Source organism: Lathyrus oleraceus, chromosome 1 (assembly GCF_024323335.1).
Source record: "Lathyrus oleraceus cultivar Zhongwan6 chromosome 1, CAAS_Psat_ZW6_1.0, whole genome shotgun sequence".
In the NCBI taxonomy this organism is placed as follows: domain Eukaryota; kingdom Viridiplantae; phylum Streptophyta; class Magnoliopsida; order Fabales; family Fabaceae; genus Lathyrus; species Lathyrus oleraceus.
This window is the reverse complement of record NC_066579.1, coordinates 441,492,340-441,507,618: the sequence shown is the minus strand read 5'-3', so window position 1 is coordinate 441,507,618 and position 15,279 is coordinate 441,492,340. Positions and strand designations below refer to the sequence as shown.

General features: G+C 34.4%; 2 protein-coding genes across 2 annotated transcripts; one reads left to right on the top strand and one right to left on the bottom strand.

The window, feature by feature from the left end:
* Positions 1-2,266: 2,266 nt before the first annotated feature.
* Positions 2,267-5,132, bottom strand: LOC127081439 (transcription elongation factor 1 homolog). The gene is made up of 5 exons (XM_051021688.1): positions 4,972-5,132; positions 4,390-4,518; positions 3,539-3,609; positions 2,689-2,710; positions 2,267-2,585 (listed from the first exon to the last, which is right to left on the bottom strand). Exons 2-5 carry the CDS (start codon positions 4,500-4,502, stop codon positions 2,525-2,527), a joined length of 267 nt encoding a protein of 88 aa, XP_050877645.1. The 5' UTR covers positions 4,503-4,518; positions 4,972-5,132; the 3' UTR covers positions 2,267-2,524.
* Positions 5,133-8,655: 3,523 nt separating this feature from the next.
* Positions 8,656-14,136, top strand: LOC127081428 (uncharacterized). Its single transcript, XM_051021682.1, has 8 exons — positions 8,656-9,201; positions 9,841-10,044; positions 10,193-10,684; positions 11,771-11,881; positions 12,560-12,742; positions 13,054-13,260; positions 13,464-13,584; positions 13,679-14,136. The coding sequence occupies exons 1-8, from the start codon at positions 8,788-8,790 to the stop codon at positions 13,789-13,791; spliced, it is 1,845 nt and encodes a 614-aa protein (XP_050877639.1). The 5' UTR covers positions 8,656-8,787; the 3' UTR covers positions 13,792-14,136.
* Positions 14,137-15,279: the final 1,143 nt, after the last annotated feature.

Below are 15,279 nucleotides of genomic sequence, written 5' to 3'. Positions count from 1 at the left end.
TCGACATTCTTCATTCTCTGCTCATGGATCACCAAGCTGCTTTGAAATTCATCGACTGTAAGAGTGTCGACATTGTTAGATTCTTCAATGGAGCAAACAACATAATTAAATTTTGGTACAAGGGATCTGAGAATCTTCCCTGTAATATCCCTTTCTTGTACAGTTTCTCCACACGCTTTCATCCGTTTGACAATGGAAAGAGTTCGCCCGAAATAGGCATTAACAGTCTCTCCCTCCTTCATTCTGAGTATTTCAAACTCAGACTTCAATGTTTGCAATTGAGCCCTCTTCACCCTCGTGGAACCCTTGAACTTTTGTTTCATAGAGTCCCAAATCTGCTTGGAAGTGTCATCATTGAGTATGGTCTCCAAGATTTCTCTATCAATTGCTTGATACAGATAATTCTTTATCTTCATATCTTTCAACCGTTGCTCCTCTATCACCTTCATTTGTGCTTTTGTCGCTTGAGTGCCTTCTGGAACCGTGTCGATTCCCTTCTCAATTAGGGTCCAATATTCCTTTGCACGAAGGAAATTCTCCATCAGTTTTGCCTAGTGCTCATAGTACCCATCGAATCTTTGAATTGCCGGTTGCATGAACTTCCCATTGGCACTGCTACTCTCAGTCATCTCTGCTCTCAGAGTTTCACTCTTTGCTGAAGCTTTTTTTTTATCAGGCCCTAATCGTTGAGCTCTGATACCAAATGATAAACTGAAAAGCTTGTTTATTTCATTTGAGAAGTTGGCTATTTAAAACCCTTACATAACAGAATCCGCACTAGCCTGAAAAATAGGACTTCCTAAAGACTAGGCAACTTATTAACAATTCAGAAAATAACTCCTATAAACTAGAAAATAACTCCTACAAACTAGGACATTAACGTTAACATAATTTATGTGGTACGATATAAAAACTTAATTTACCAGGTTTTTGTTGGGATAATATATATTAAACTATTTTCAGTCCAACACTAAGAAATACCTAGAATTATAAGTAGAACTATAGTAATTGTAATCTAATCCTAAAAACTTTCTATCATTATTATTCTCTTGTGTTACTTTGCTGTTGTTTTATGTTCTTAAACAAAACCATTTTTAAAATCAAACTCATTTATGTTTAAAATAGTAATTATTACATATAAATCGTCCTATTGCATCCATTATTGTGGAGACAATAAAAATATATTCATTTCATTGTAATTTTTATTGACACATACTACTGCATTGTAAGTTACAAATACAATCAACAATAATTTGGGATTATTTCAAGAGAAACCATCATGAATTTTATCATCTTTCTCTAGTATTGGAAAAGAAGAAATCAAACCGATGTTATTTTAGTTATACATAATATTGCTAATAAATTAATAAATAAAATGTGTATAACTCATGTACATTAGTTATAATAATTGCAATGTAATTCATGAACTTAGTATCACTATTATTCTCTTATTTTATTTTGTTATTGTTGTATGTTCTTAAGCAAAACTACTTTTGAAACCAAACTCGTTTTTGCTTAAAATAGTACATTATGTTGTATTATTGCACCAATTATTATGGAGACATATAAATATAATCATCTTTTTATGATTTTTGTTGATCACATTTTTACAAAATATTGAATAAAGACTTTTTGCTTAACATATTGCAGTCACAACAATTGTACTTACAACATACAACAATATGTGTATCTAAGGTTGGAATTATTATTTATTCAATAATTTATTTTATGTAAAATATTTAAGAAAACTATAACACTTATTTTAATTAAATTTTTGTTATCTAAGGTTGTCTATTTTATTTATTAAATGTAATCTTTGATCTTTTATTTAATTAATAAGGATTGCAATCTACTTATTTTATTTATTAATTGATTTGGTTGAAAATAATAAAATAATTATCTTTTACATATTTAATCTTGATTTTTTTAAGTATTTTTTTTAATTAATTAACTAATATTTTATTTTATAAATTATATCCACGTTAATTATTTGAGAACCTACACTAGTTTGCTAATTAGTAAGTATTTAAATAGATTTTTACATAGTGATAGTTTCGAAGAATTAATATTTTAACAACCTCTAAGTTTAATTAAATTATTAAACTCTAAGATGAAAATTATTGGAAAAATAAGTGTGATCATTAATTTTTTGTGTGAGATCTATGTGTATTATTTTCGGGTTAAATTATTGGAAAAAATGAGTGGAGAATATCATAAACAATGAATAGCCTTTCAAACTACTTGCACATGCAACAAGCACACAATCTGCAGTAGAAACTTGGATATTGCATACTAGCTATCAAAATAAAATAGCTTCATCTACATAGAACAATCATCTCCATGTTCGTTTTACATGCTATTACAATTACTATCAAAGTTTACGCACAAACTAATCATAGATGCACACTTGTGCTTACAGCTTACGACAGGAGTTGAACAAAATCAGTGGTTGGAGAAGATAGATATTGTGTTGGCCACTTATCGCACCCACTACCTATTAGAACAAGGATTCTGAAGGTTGCTGCTAAGCACCATCATCTTCCTGGTTGTTCACCAGTTCGCATTCATCAATCCACTCACTGTATCTGCATAGTTACAAACAAGCTCCATGAGTCATCGATATGAAAGACATGGAAAGAGACAGAAGTGAAGAAGGGAGGGTGTTTTACACATGTTGATTGAACTTACACGTCTATTGGCTCGGATAAAGCTGCAAACGCATGGAAAACAAATTATTAGTTAGATTTCCAATGCATAAATTCGAGAATATCTGACTTTTAAACTTACTTCAATAAAAAAGCTAAACATTCATTTCTTAATCTGACTACAATGGAGGGAAACCTGTTTTCATTTTCTTTAAAAAGTTACAAACAAGAAATGGAGAAACAAAGAAACTTATTATTGATGTTTTCTCAAAGATTGCATAAATAATTACTGATTGCCAGTAGTAGTATATATGGTTTTTTTTTTACTTTTCCATATTTTCAAAATGTCATTGGGGCAAGATACGGAGCTAGGAAGCACTTGCCAGCAATTTTGTATAGAGTTAAAGGTAAAACCTATGTAACAACGACACCTCTGAAAAATGGCGTGTTTGTGCCTGTGTCGGACACCGACACCTCTAAAAAATGGAGTGTCTATGTCTATGTTGGACACCGACACCGCCACTTGTGATTACCTTTAGTTTATTCATTTTTCAAATTATTGCCGGTGTTACTGTGTTGGTGTCGATGTCAGTGTCATGTTCGGGGTGTCCGTGCTTCATAAGTTAAAAAACTGGATCAAAACCAAGCATTAAGGGTATTGAGTTAAAGTTAAAACACATCATTAAAACCAAGTGTGAAGGGAAACTCATCAATATCAAGTTGTTTTTCTTGTAAAGTACAGCAAAATAGTTTCTTGTTATTGTATCTATAGCTATTTCCCATTTTGATACCCAGTACCAACCATGATAGATAAATTGGTATTAACAGCCTCACTAAGAATCAACAATCAACATAGTAACTAGTAAATGCTGAACACTACATTTGAAACAAACCTGTGATAGTAGTGCTAAAGTTCTCTTGGCAAATACTGCAGGAAGCTTCTCCTATCAAGTTCTTCATGTCACTGTCAAAAGAACACCAAAAGTGAGCTTCAAAACAACTAATATCCTTAATCCATCATGATCGTGTAAGCAAAAACAAAAATGGTAAATATTATGAAACTATATGATAATTTATCATAATAAATAACATAGCTCAAACAAAAATGTTTCAAAAGTGCCTTCAGAGGAACATATGAGCTAATAGCAACATCATCAACCAAGCCTTATCCCACTATGTGGGGTCGGTTACATGGATTAACTTTCACCATAATGCTCTATTTAGCATCATGCTTCTATCCAAATCGTTAATTTGAATATCTTTCTTAATAACGTCTCTTATAGTCTTTCTATGTTTTCCTCTTCCTCTAATTGTTTGACTTCTCTCCATCAGATCTACTCTCCTTACCATAGAATCAACGGGTGTTCTCTCTACATACACAAACCACCTAAGTCTATTTTCCACAATTCTCTCTACTATAGATGCTACCCCAACACTCTCTCAAATATTTTCATTTCTAATCCTATCCTATCTAGTTTTATCACACACCAAACTCAATATCCTCATCTCTGCTATACTAACTTTATTATTGTGTTGATTTTTAACCGCCCAACATTCGGTCTCAGAACATCGCAGGTCTTAAAACCCTTGTGTCACATAAAACCCTTAAAACCCTCTTCCATTTCAGCCACTCAACTTGAATTCAATAGTTTATATCCCTTCTATTTCTTCATCATTTTGTATTAAAACCTAAGAAAAAGAGACACAAACCCTTTACAATTACAAGGAGCATGTGAATACTTACATGCGGCATTCAACACTGCTGCCATGATTACAGAAAGGGCAACTGAAGGAAGTGTCAAGTTTATCCATTCGTTTCTTTGGAGGAGGCTTTGTTTTTGCTTTCCTCTTTCCCATAGCTCAAATTCTGATTCTGATACATGCAAACAATTCAGTGAAGTGAAAACTTGTCAGCATTCCATAAATTTCAAAATGCAGAACAAACACACACGAAATACATATACAATTCGATACAAAAATTGAACTTACCACACAACCAAAATTTTCACCAATCAATGCTTAGGTAATACTAATTTTTCTCTAATCATTTCATAAAAAATAATGTGGCAAAGAAACACGAGAAAAAACCCTAATGGATATGATTTTGTAAGTGTTTCCTGATAACATTGAATTTCAGGAAAATACCAAAATTTCATGTCAATGTGTAAACAGAGAACAAATTAATACGAGAAAAAACCCTAAAGAATATATGATTTTGTTAGTATTTTTTTATAACATTAAATTTGAAAAAAAATCCAAAAATTCGTATCAATGTGTAGACAGGATAAACAATTTACATCGAAGATTAAATAACTGTTGTGATTACCTATACAATGAAATCGGAGAAATTTGCAGAAGAAAGTTATGCCTTTTTTTTCCTTTTGGTATTCTCGGCAGCAAAACGGAAGAAAGAAAAACGTAAATCAAATGAAACCCTAAGCAACCAAATTCATGTTTTAATAAGTTTTTTTTTACTTGTGGTTTAATAACAGGTGTGTTGTGTACTCATATTCATTTTAATCTCTTAATTAAATAATATTCATTTTAATCTCTTAATTAAATAATATTATTGAAATCTTTTAATTACACAAATTGAATTATATTAAATATTTTTGTTTATTTTATTACTTGTCCATCAATAAATCTGTGTGACAATTAGGGAAATTTAAAACCGAATCAGGTCAATAGGAAATTACAAATCAAATCAAATTAAATTGAAAATCTTAAAAAATCGTATTTGGTTCAGATGTGTTTATGCCACATTTGGTTCGATTTGGTTTGCGGATTGTATTTTACAAACTAAATCGAATCAAATTGCACTATGTTATAATCCAAATTTCACTTAACTCACATTCAACCCTAACTTAAACCTATTATGGCTTAACTAACAAATTAAAATTCTATATTAGTAATTTAGAAGTGGTGTATTCCCTATATTAGAACGTGCACGAGGTTTCTACTTTCTACCCCCACACTTATACTTGACACCCCGTATATTATATGCTTGACACCCCGTATATTATATGAAAAGATAATATTGACCTTGCAACATTTTTCACAAGTTTTTCGAAATTCACCAACCACACGCGTGAATCTCAGTTCTCTGGGGCGATACCGGGAATTTCATTCTTCTCTCAAAAATTTCAAAAACAATATATTTTTAATCATAAATTATAAAATTTATGTGAATTTGTACAGTGAATTTCAAAATTTCTTATATTTGTGAAAATATTATTTCTAGAAATTTCACAATTTGTGGTATAATTGATATGCAATTCCCCAAAATTTTCAGAATTTTCAGTAGTTATAAAAAATTAGTTTTCCCACAGCGGTGAAATTAGGGAAATTTCAAATTTTCGAAAATGATTTTTTTCCTGTTTGATGCAGTGAAATACAGGGGTATGAACGACACTATTGTAGGTAGAGCGACATACCAAGTTAGGGTTGTTGAGGCTAAGTCTTCCCAGATACGGGTTGGACAGATGGTTATAACTGGTTCACACCAGAAACGGTTGGCTGAGCAGGTGCAGTTCTGCGCATCCTATAACACACGATGTCGAGCGGTGAGATTAGTCGAGAAGCCCATAAATGATGTTGAAGTTGTTCATGCTCAATATGTGTTGGTTTCAGGATGTTCATGATCCGATGGTCGAGACTGATGTGACATATATTGCTACTGAGGTCGCCTATGAGGTGGTAGATGAGATGGTCCAGCCAAATGTCTTTGTTGCAGACCAAGTGGTCCAACCAGATGTCGTTGTTGTTGATCTAGTCTCATCTACTAATGCTGGCATAGAGGTTACAACTCCTTCGACCGAACCGTTTGTGAACACTGATGGAGCGTTCCCAAGAGGACCCATTGATTGATCGGTGTTTACTGAGTATACTCACCATGTAGCACACCGACTATGCAGGGAGAGGTATATATATATATAATTTTAATTAATTTATTATTGTTCCATGAAAGTTAACTGCTAAGTTTTTAAAATTTGTTTGTTACAGGACCGTCTCCCACTGAATTTGCACGGGTCAAAGTTGAAGAACTTCCCGAAGACTCCGGTGCCTGAGCAGGCCAGACGTATTGTACGTGATTTTGAGCTCCTTGATTTTACCGACTGCTCACTTACCATGCTCGACGCTCCACTTCTTACCACTTTTATTGAGCGATGTCACAAGGAGACATATTTATTTCATCTTCTATTTGGGGAGATGACTATGACCTTGGATGATATCTCCTCATTGTTCCATCTCCCCATTGCCGACATATTCTAGACAACTCCTGTTATTAGCCTGTCACTTGCATGTTTGAATATTGTACGTGATTTGGGAGTTTCTGAGGAGGTCATGCTGAAGGAGTCTGACTTTAATAATGGCGATCACCTTCGTATGTCTTGGCTTCGGGATAGGTATGCTGAGAATGTTGCGGCACAAAGGTATGAGGTTGCCGCTAAGGTGTACATCTTACATCTAGTAGCATGTACTCTATTTGCAGACAAGTCAAGTATTTATATCGACACCCAATAGATGTGCATGTTTAGTAGCCTTGACGTTACCAGTTGGGCTTGGGGGTGCGTTGCATTGACCATCCTATATACATCACTTGGAGTTGCGACAACATTTGAGACTAAACAGCTTGTTGGTTATTTGAGTCTGTTACAAGTATTCTTTGAAATTATTATTTGTTTTTCAATTCTTATTTAATTTTTACGAATAACACTTCTTAATTATTATTTGTCGTGTCTGTGTTCTGATATCAGTGTTGGATATACGGGCATTTTTCCACCATTTGTGACAAGAGGGTGCAACATTCCCCTATGAAGGTCCCACAGGCGAGGAGATGGAGGGTTAGAAAGGCACATCCCGGTGACGTTGCAGAGTACATAAGAAGGCTAGATGCGCTGACTATATATGATGTCATATGGACACCATGCTCCGATCATAGAATCTACATTGAGTTTGACGAATCTTCTTTATATTCAAGTTATATGTGGTGGGAGACCATAGTCGTTAGACACTTCCCTGAGAGGTGTCTGCGATCTTATGGTTACATTCAGAGCATCTCACGACCAGTTCTGAATATTCCATCTACGGGCATTGACAGGTGGTTTCAGAGTAACATCATCAACTCTGATCACGCCATTAGAGATTTCATAGTTACGGTTCAACACGCCTCACAATGTGAGGATGGTTACTTGGATTGGTACCTCAATATATCACACTGTCACATCATCCCAAATGTTAAACATGCAAACAATATTGGGCCCTCCGATGTTGGGGTATCTATTGACGACATGACGCTGCCTCCACCTCCTGCAGTTGATGCTGATGACCACTAGTGCCTCCAGATGATTGTAGTTATTATGGATAACCTCATGGGTTTGGTAAACCCAATCGTCTAGGTTTTTACTGAATTATCTCGGACTGCACATATAACCTATGGGGACTTATTTAGACATTATTGTTATCTTTATGTATTATTTGTATATTATATGTAACATTACTCAAACATTTGTATAAAAAAATTTATTAGATAATATTTTTGATCTTCCGTTGACGCAACATGCACATAAATTAACATTTGACAATGGATTACATAACTTAAGAAAATGATGATAAATAAGAAAACCTAGACACTACCAAATGATTCTGGTCGTTTCATCATCTTAATTATGTCATTGACAAACCTTGAAATCTTAACATCTAACTCGATCGACCCTTTTATTAACATACGACGAAATGATATTTTTACTAAAGTACCCTTATCATGTATTGAGAATGATGAAAGTAATATTAATTAGAGAGTAAAATTAGAAAAAATGCATTAAAAATTAATATGAATCATTCGCTTTGGAACACTCTTTTATTTCAAATAAGTCACTCATTATGAAATTACGAAACCGAGGAATATGGAACTATCTTTTATTTCAAATAAGTCACTCATTATGAAATTATGTAACCGAGGAGTATGGAACTATGGAGGTGCCCGATACAAGTGTACAAGTGTGGAGGTGGCAAGGAGAAATCTCAGCGTGTGGATAGTAAAGCCCAGAGATTGTATATTTGGGTCAGGAAAAAAGAAGCAGAGGATCCATAACTTTCAAATCATATACTAGCAACACAATCTCCGGCAATACCAACGGCAATGGCTTCTGTAGCAACAACCAGCTCTTCACTGTTCACCCCGTTCGTTTCCCTTCGCCGCAATTCCAAATTCTCACTGTTCTTCCCAACGCAGCACCTTACAAACTACAAACCCCAAATCTTTGTCCTCTCTTGTTTTCCTCCAAAGACAATTCCGGTGACTGAGCAACAAGTTTTACAAGCAATTGCCGATACATCAGACCAAAAGAGACTCCCGTGTGTTAGAACATACGAAAATGATTTGTCTCAGCTAACTCTCGTCGGAGCTGTTGACTCCCGGCAAGCTATCACGGCAGGCGCGGCTGATGGCGGAAATGTTGCGGTGGAACACATTGACGCTGGTATGGATGCTATGGTTGTTGAAACCGTTTTTCCTGCTTCTTCCGGTGACCACAGCACCATTTCTACTCGGCTGGTATATACTTTGTCCAATTTGGTTATCTGAATTTGTTTAATTGAAAATTAAACTCTATGATTTTGGGTTCTTTGAAGGTTGTTTGATTTCCTTGAATTGTATGTCATTTTAAAATGTACCTATATGTTATGTTGCTTTATATTATATCTTGAACTACGAGAAAGTGAGTGCTGAAAAAACATGGTATACTTTGCAATATTGAGGAAATAGTGATGGAAATAGGTTGAATTAAGTTAGTGTATATTTGAAATGGTGGAATGTGATGGAATGAAATGGAGTGGAGTAGTAAGTAATCAGATTCTATAGTATGAATTTGCAAATAATTTATAGAGCGAAATGGAACGTGATGGAACCCATTCCGTCCTATTGACCTATTCCATCCAATCCTTCAGTTTTCATTCTGCATAATTAGTTATGTAACGGAATGAACTAATTAGTTATGTTTCATTCCATCAAATTAACAAAAACACCTAAACAATGGAATGGGATATCTGGTTCATTCCGCTTCGTTTCACTCCACTCCATTCCATTAGGTTTCATTCCGCTCCGCACTGTTCTAGTCCATCAATCCAAACATGGCATTACCTGTCATAACCTTTTTTTAGGCTTAGATGAATTTAAGATGTTGTGTTTTGGCAGTTCTTACCGGCTAGGAAAGTTAAAGAAAGGGCTGCTAAGCTCAAAAAGTCTCTCTCAGAAGATATATTTTCCAATACCACATCTAAGAATGTCTTGACTATGACATTTAGGCAAGTGGTTTTGGAGCAGATTTGGACCTATTATCTCACTGTCTTTCAACCGGGAGAAGAACGAAAAATGGAGGATCTTGAAAACCCTAGAGAGGTTTGGTACCTTCTGTTTGTTTGATTTTATTTTAAAGTTTTATATCTCAATTGCTTTTGTAAATGGTAATGTCATATTATTATGTCTGTCCTGCAGGTGTCCCTGATACTGATATGTTCGGTTCTTTTTATGCGTTTCATATGAGCAGGTTCCTGCATCTTTCACTCTCAGTTCATCCAATGAATATCTTATCTCCGTGCTTGCAGAAGTTGTTTGCATCTCTGCTCTCCAAAGTACTCAAAAGCAATTTCTTGATAAATCACAGGGTGGTAGTAGAAATGGTTTCTTTCACTGGTTTCAAAAGCCTGAAAGGATACAATCAAAGGATTCTGTGGTCATCTTGCACAAATTATTTGAAGATGAGATAGTTGAAAATGCAAGAAGTCTATTGGATAAATATCACATGATGAAGGATGGATTCAAGCCTGTGAAAATAAAATCAGGGCGCTTTTGGTGGAAACCTTCCTGTTATGAAAAATTAGAGAAAATTGGTGGTTCTGATTTTAGTGCTTGGACAAGTGAGTATGTACCTGCATATCGGTTAGAGATTGACCCCAAAATAATGGGAGATGCAAAATTTCAGGGCTGGAAGATGTCTGCAGAGAATAGGTTGGAAGTTCTTTTGACCCACTCTCAAATGGTACTTCACATTTTCCTTTTGCACCGACCTTTATATTTTTAGTGATCATTTTATATTTTACTGGCATGCAAATGGGCACTAACATGTCTGTATGCCCACTTTTTTCAATAGGATAATGAAAGTTTCACAACTTTATGTGATTATTTAAAAAAAAAAAAGAGTAATTGGTTGGGTAAAGAAAGACAAAATTATAAATAAAGGGTAAAATTGGTAGAAAATGGCTACACCAAAACTTGATATCCTGAATATATAGGTATAGATTATTAGTAGTTGTGGCTCAACTTTTTTCGTCCCCAGTTTTTACTATAAAAGAGAAGGAAAAGAATATTCCAAGACCTTTAACTTTGGTCAAATATTAATGTTTACGAGTTGTGAGGGGTCTCCCATCTTTCTCACTTCAAGTTGCTAGTTTGCCAAATGATTGTTTGCCTTTGAAGCAAGGGTAACATACTTATACAAGAACAGAACTAATGACGGGGAGACACAGCAAGAACCTTTCTTGATAATTTATGATTTACTTGTCGAAAGGAGCAAAAATGGAAAAGAGAAACATGGACAATTAATTGAACCTTATTCAGTCTTCAAATTTTTCTAATAATAATTTGAAATATGAAATAAATTTTGAAAGTCTCAAAAAACTTTCTAAATTGATCAGATTCTTAAATTAGTGAGTGTTTGATAAACATTAGAAGAAGGCAAAACAATATGTTTTGTTCTGTGTTTGATGAATATTACAAGTAGAATAAATTGGATATGGCGCAGAAAAAGTGGTACATTTTGGTTTCATATCTCAAAGAGAACATAACAGAATATGTCTTTCTGTCCCATTTGGTCTGCATGAAAGCAGTACCATAATCCCAACTTCTATGTTTTGTTTGGTAAGTTTGAATATGGTGACCATAGTTCAATACTTCATTATTGCACTGTTTATTAGATTTTACCTATTGCCTATACTCTATGCTATAGAAGGCCGTACTGCATAGTTCTTAGGGTCACCTAAAGTTATGTGATAACTATGCTATCAATATCTTGCATACAATACATACAAGAGATATGCATTCTCTTACATATTTAACGAAATCACAGGTTGGCTTGGCAGAAACGTTAGATATGTACTATGTGGATCCCTATTCGTTATCAGATAAGGAATTATCCTGCGGAGTGGCGGCCAAGTATGCCAACGTGTCCAATAGAAAGGTAATCAAGTGTGTGTTGTTTGTTCTTAAAACTTTCTAAATGTAACTTTCATAAGACTTGTTTTTATGAGATATGATAAAATCCAAGGGAAGTATCCTGTGGTGTGGCTGCAAAGTTCCAAAGCCTGATAAAAACGTAATCACATGTCCCTTGTTGGTTATTTAAGTGTTTCAAATTTCAACTCTCTTAAGTGGAGAGGAAGATCAAACTCCTTTCCCAACTGTCTTCTGTGTCAAAAACTAGTGTTCAAGTTTATGAAAGCATTGATTAATTCTCTCTCATGAAGGGTAAATGTGTAAAACAATATCAATCGTTAACAAATTTAATACCACAGCCAACTTTATTAAATCCCGTGTTTTATTCATAGGGGTCCTATATTTATGGACGGAGGAGGTAAAACAAACTTTTATTTTGTGCCTCAAAGAAGAGGGGAAAACTAAATTTCCAATTTTACAAGAGAACAGTGTAGAAGTAGAAATTCACCTAGCTTCTGTTGCTGAAGGAAAGTATAGTTTTCCGTAAGTTTATTCTCATAAAAATAAGGAATCCTAGACAGTTCTCATTAAAATTAATGGAAGTTACATTTTTTGCTCAGGGTTGGGTTTTTGTTACATGACTCTGTTGGGATAGCTTATCTTGCATTCTTGTCATTTAGCTAATTGTCATATTTGTTTGTAGGGGGGTTCTTTATCAAAAATATTGTCAGCCATTCTTGCAAGTGGCATGTTTCTTGTAGCAATCAGTGCTTTGGGTCAATTTCGTTTATCTCGTTTAAGCAAGGAAAGGAAACATCCCGTAGAACATAGGTCTCTACCAACATCTGAAGTCAACGTTATGCATGACTCTTTGGATACAACAAAGGTTTGCTGTCTATCCTTGTTTGCTTACTAATTGTATTAATATATGCAAAATCTGCATGCTGTTTAGGAATGGGTAGATACAATATACATTATTAAACTAGCTCCTTATATGTCATTCTTTCTTTTATGCATTGTTACTTTCTCTTGGAACCTACATGTGGTCTGTACAAAGGTTATATATGTCATGTTATGTAGGGCTTTGCTCTCACATTCCATCTGGCATCAATTACACCGTCTGTTTAACTTTTTACACTTAACAGTGTCTTCTACTTCTGTCTATAAAGTGTTTTCTTTCATCTCTTACATGGATAGGTGGAAGAGTTTTGTGTCTCAACTGTTGCTAAGTTGAAGGATGCTTATGGCTGGTCAGATGAAATTAAGGTAGAAGATGGTATCAGTGCTTGGATTGGAGAATTGCCGGCTTACTTGCAAGGTGAATGCGTTGATTTACTTTCTACGTCTTCAGAGGATATAGATGCTGATGCAAAAGTGTCAATGCAGGATATTGCTAGTTACCAGGTACTCCATATTTTTAGAACATTGTATCTAACACACCATTACATCTTTTGTTTCCGTGTTTCTTCGTTACATTAAAGCATGACTAATCATCAGAATTTTAATTTCACGAGTTATTAGAGTCTCCTGTTCATGGAGGAAAATTTGTCCTGTTTGCTCTGTATTCAACTAATGCTTGCTTTCCCTTGCAATTATTTGAAATTCAGGTGGTTTTCACTAGTGAGGGGAAAATAGTTGGTTTTCAACCCTTGAGTCGGGTGGCGGTTAATCAGTGGGCTGGTAATCCTCTGGCAAGGGAGCTGTATGGAGGGAAAAAGCTTACCCCAGGTACATTTTAATTGCTTTCGATTTTCGATGCTTAATGTTTTAGCACAAACTGCTATTAAAGCTGTTAAATGTTCTCTTGGATTTTATCAAGCAGGCATCGTTGAACCAGGTCTCAGGATTCCCCTTCCAAAAAAAGTAACTGTTGTAGAGTTGCTCATGTCAGTTAAACCAGATGCTTATTTTGCAATGGCTAGGCCATATCAGTGATCCTTTTTCTTGGTAAGTATATTCAACCAGACTAGAAGTTATGCCTTAATAAAACTGGATTACAATTGAAGATGAACCAAGGCTGGGACTATGGGAAGAGTTAAAGATTAGAGTTGTCGATGCGGGTTTTATTTTTGCAAGAAATGGCAGCTTTGGTAAGTTTTTTAGCCTCATTTGTTTGTTGTGAAAGTGAGCTGTGTAAGGGATAGCAAAATTGGCATCGTATTTTGGGTTTTTCTAATAATATTGATTTCACTATGAACTTTTGTAAATAGAAAAGTACAAATAGAAGATGGCATAAGCCAATTGTTCAATGGAAAATCAAAAGAGCATTTGTACTGATAACTAGAAAGTAGGATTTTCAGTCACTGACAAACATTCCCTTAAACTCCTCAAATTCAGTTATTGCCAGCTGTGTGTATTCTCCCATGTGTTATATTGGGAACTGGCTTCAGTGTGACTTTGGTTTAATTGATGAAAGAATGTATTTATATTATATTTATGAGAGAATAATTATTTAACTGACCAAAGTTATAGTTAACCAAAGTCACTGAAACCTTTCCCGTTATATTGAGCACTAACTTCAGTGACTTTCCTGTTGTGTGACTAGCACTGACTTCAGTGACTTTTCTGTAGTGTGACTATATTGAATCTTTGCATGAGTATAGGAAATTATTTGTTCGAACCAGTATTGTTGCAAAAATTAACCAGTATTGCATGTCGGGGTTGTTAAGAGTGAATGATAGTAGAGATTCCAGATATTTGAATGAGAATTTGGTAATTGAGAAAAATACGGTTGACGGTAGAAGAGAGCAGCCTGATTTTAATTTTGAAGTTATAGAAAAATAATGGTAAGAATTGAATGAGAGATTTTTACGGTGATTTGTATTTGGAAAAAAATAATAATCTTTGGGGGTGATGAATTAATCCTCCTGAGTCACATTAAGAAGAATTTATTTGGGTCAAGGAAAAGGATAAGGGAAGGCATAAACTTCCTCATCTTAGAATGAAAATCAAGATCCTAGTCATGTCGGATAAACACAACACCATTTAATGAAAGTCAATTATTGAAATGTTAAATGAGTAAGAAACTTTGATATTATATTGGCTATTAAAAATATTTGTGATCAATAAAAGTCTCACTTGATTTTGATTGTTGAACCAATGATTCCTTATATACTCATTTCCTCGATGAATGTCTTAAACAAATCAGACTTAAGAGATTTGCATTAAATTTTAGACAGAATCATGATTCAAATCTATGGACTTTTTATATGAATCCTTATATGTTGAGTTTGTAATAACATGTAAGTTTTTCTATAGCAGTGGATCACATTTAATTCTTCACTGCAACTATATATGCAAGTATAACTCTCACGTGACTCGAAAAAAATTATGGAATAAACCTACAAATGTTCAACAGGCCAATCCCGACCCTTAGTGCATGATAGACGATTTTAATGCAATTATTGGTTCTCATGAGAAACT

Bases quoted from the DNA above. Each gene is read 5' to 3' on its own strand.
- LOC127081439 (XM_051021688.1), bottom strand. From the start codon at position 4,502: ATGGGAAAGAGGAAAGCAAAAACAAAGCCTCCTCCAAAGAAACGAATG. The intron at 2,711-3,538 runs GTTTGTTTCAAA...ATGCGTTTGCAG, and splicing joins CTTTAGCACTACTATCACAG to CTTTATCCGAGCCAATAGAC. The intron at 2,586-2,688 runs GTAAGTTCAATC...GTAACTATGCAG, and splicing joins TTATCCGAGCCAATAGACGT to ATACAGTGAGTGGATTGATG.
- LOC127081428 (XM_051021682.1), top strand. From the start codon at position 8,788: ATGGCTTCTGTAGCAACAACCAGCTCTTCACTGTTCACCCCGTTCGTT. The intron at 9,202-9,840 runs GTATATACTTTG...GTGTTTTGGCAG, and splicing joins GCACCATTTCTACTCGGCTG to TTCTTACCGGCTAGGAAAGT. The intron at 10,045-10,192 runs GTTTGGTACCTT...TCATATGAGCAG, and splicing joins ATCTTGAAAACCCTAGAGAG to GTTCCTGCATCTTTCACTCT.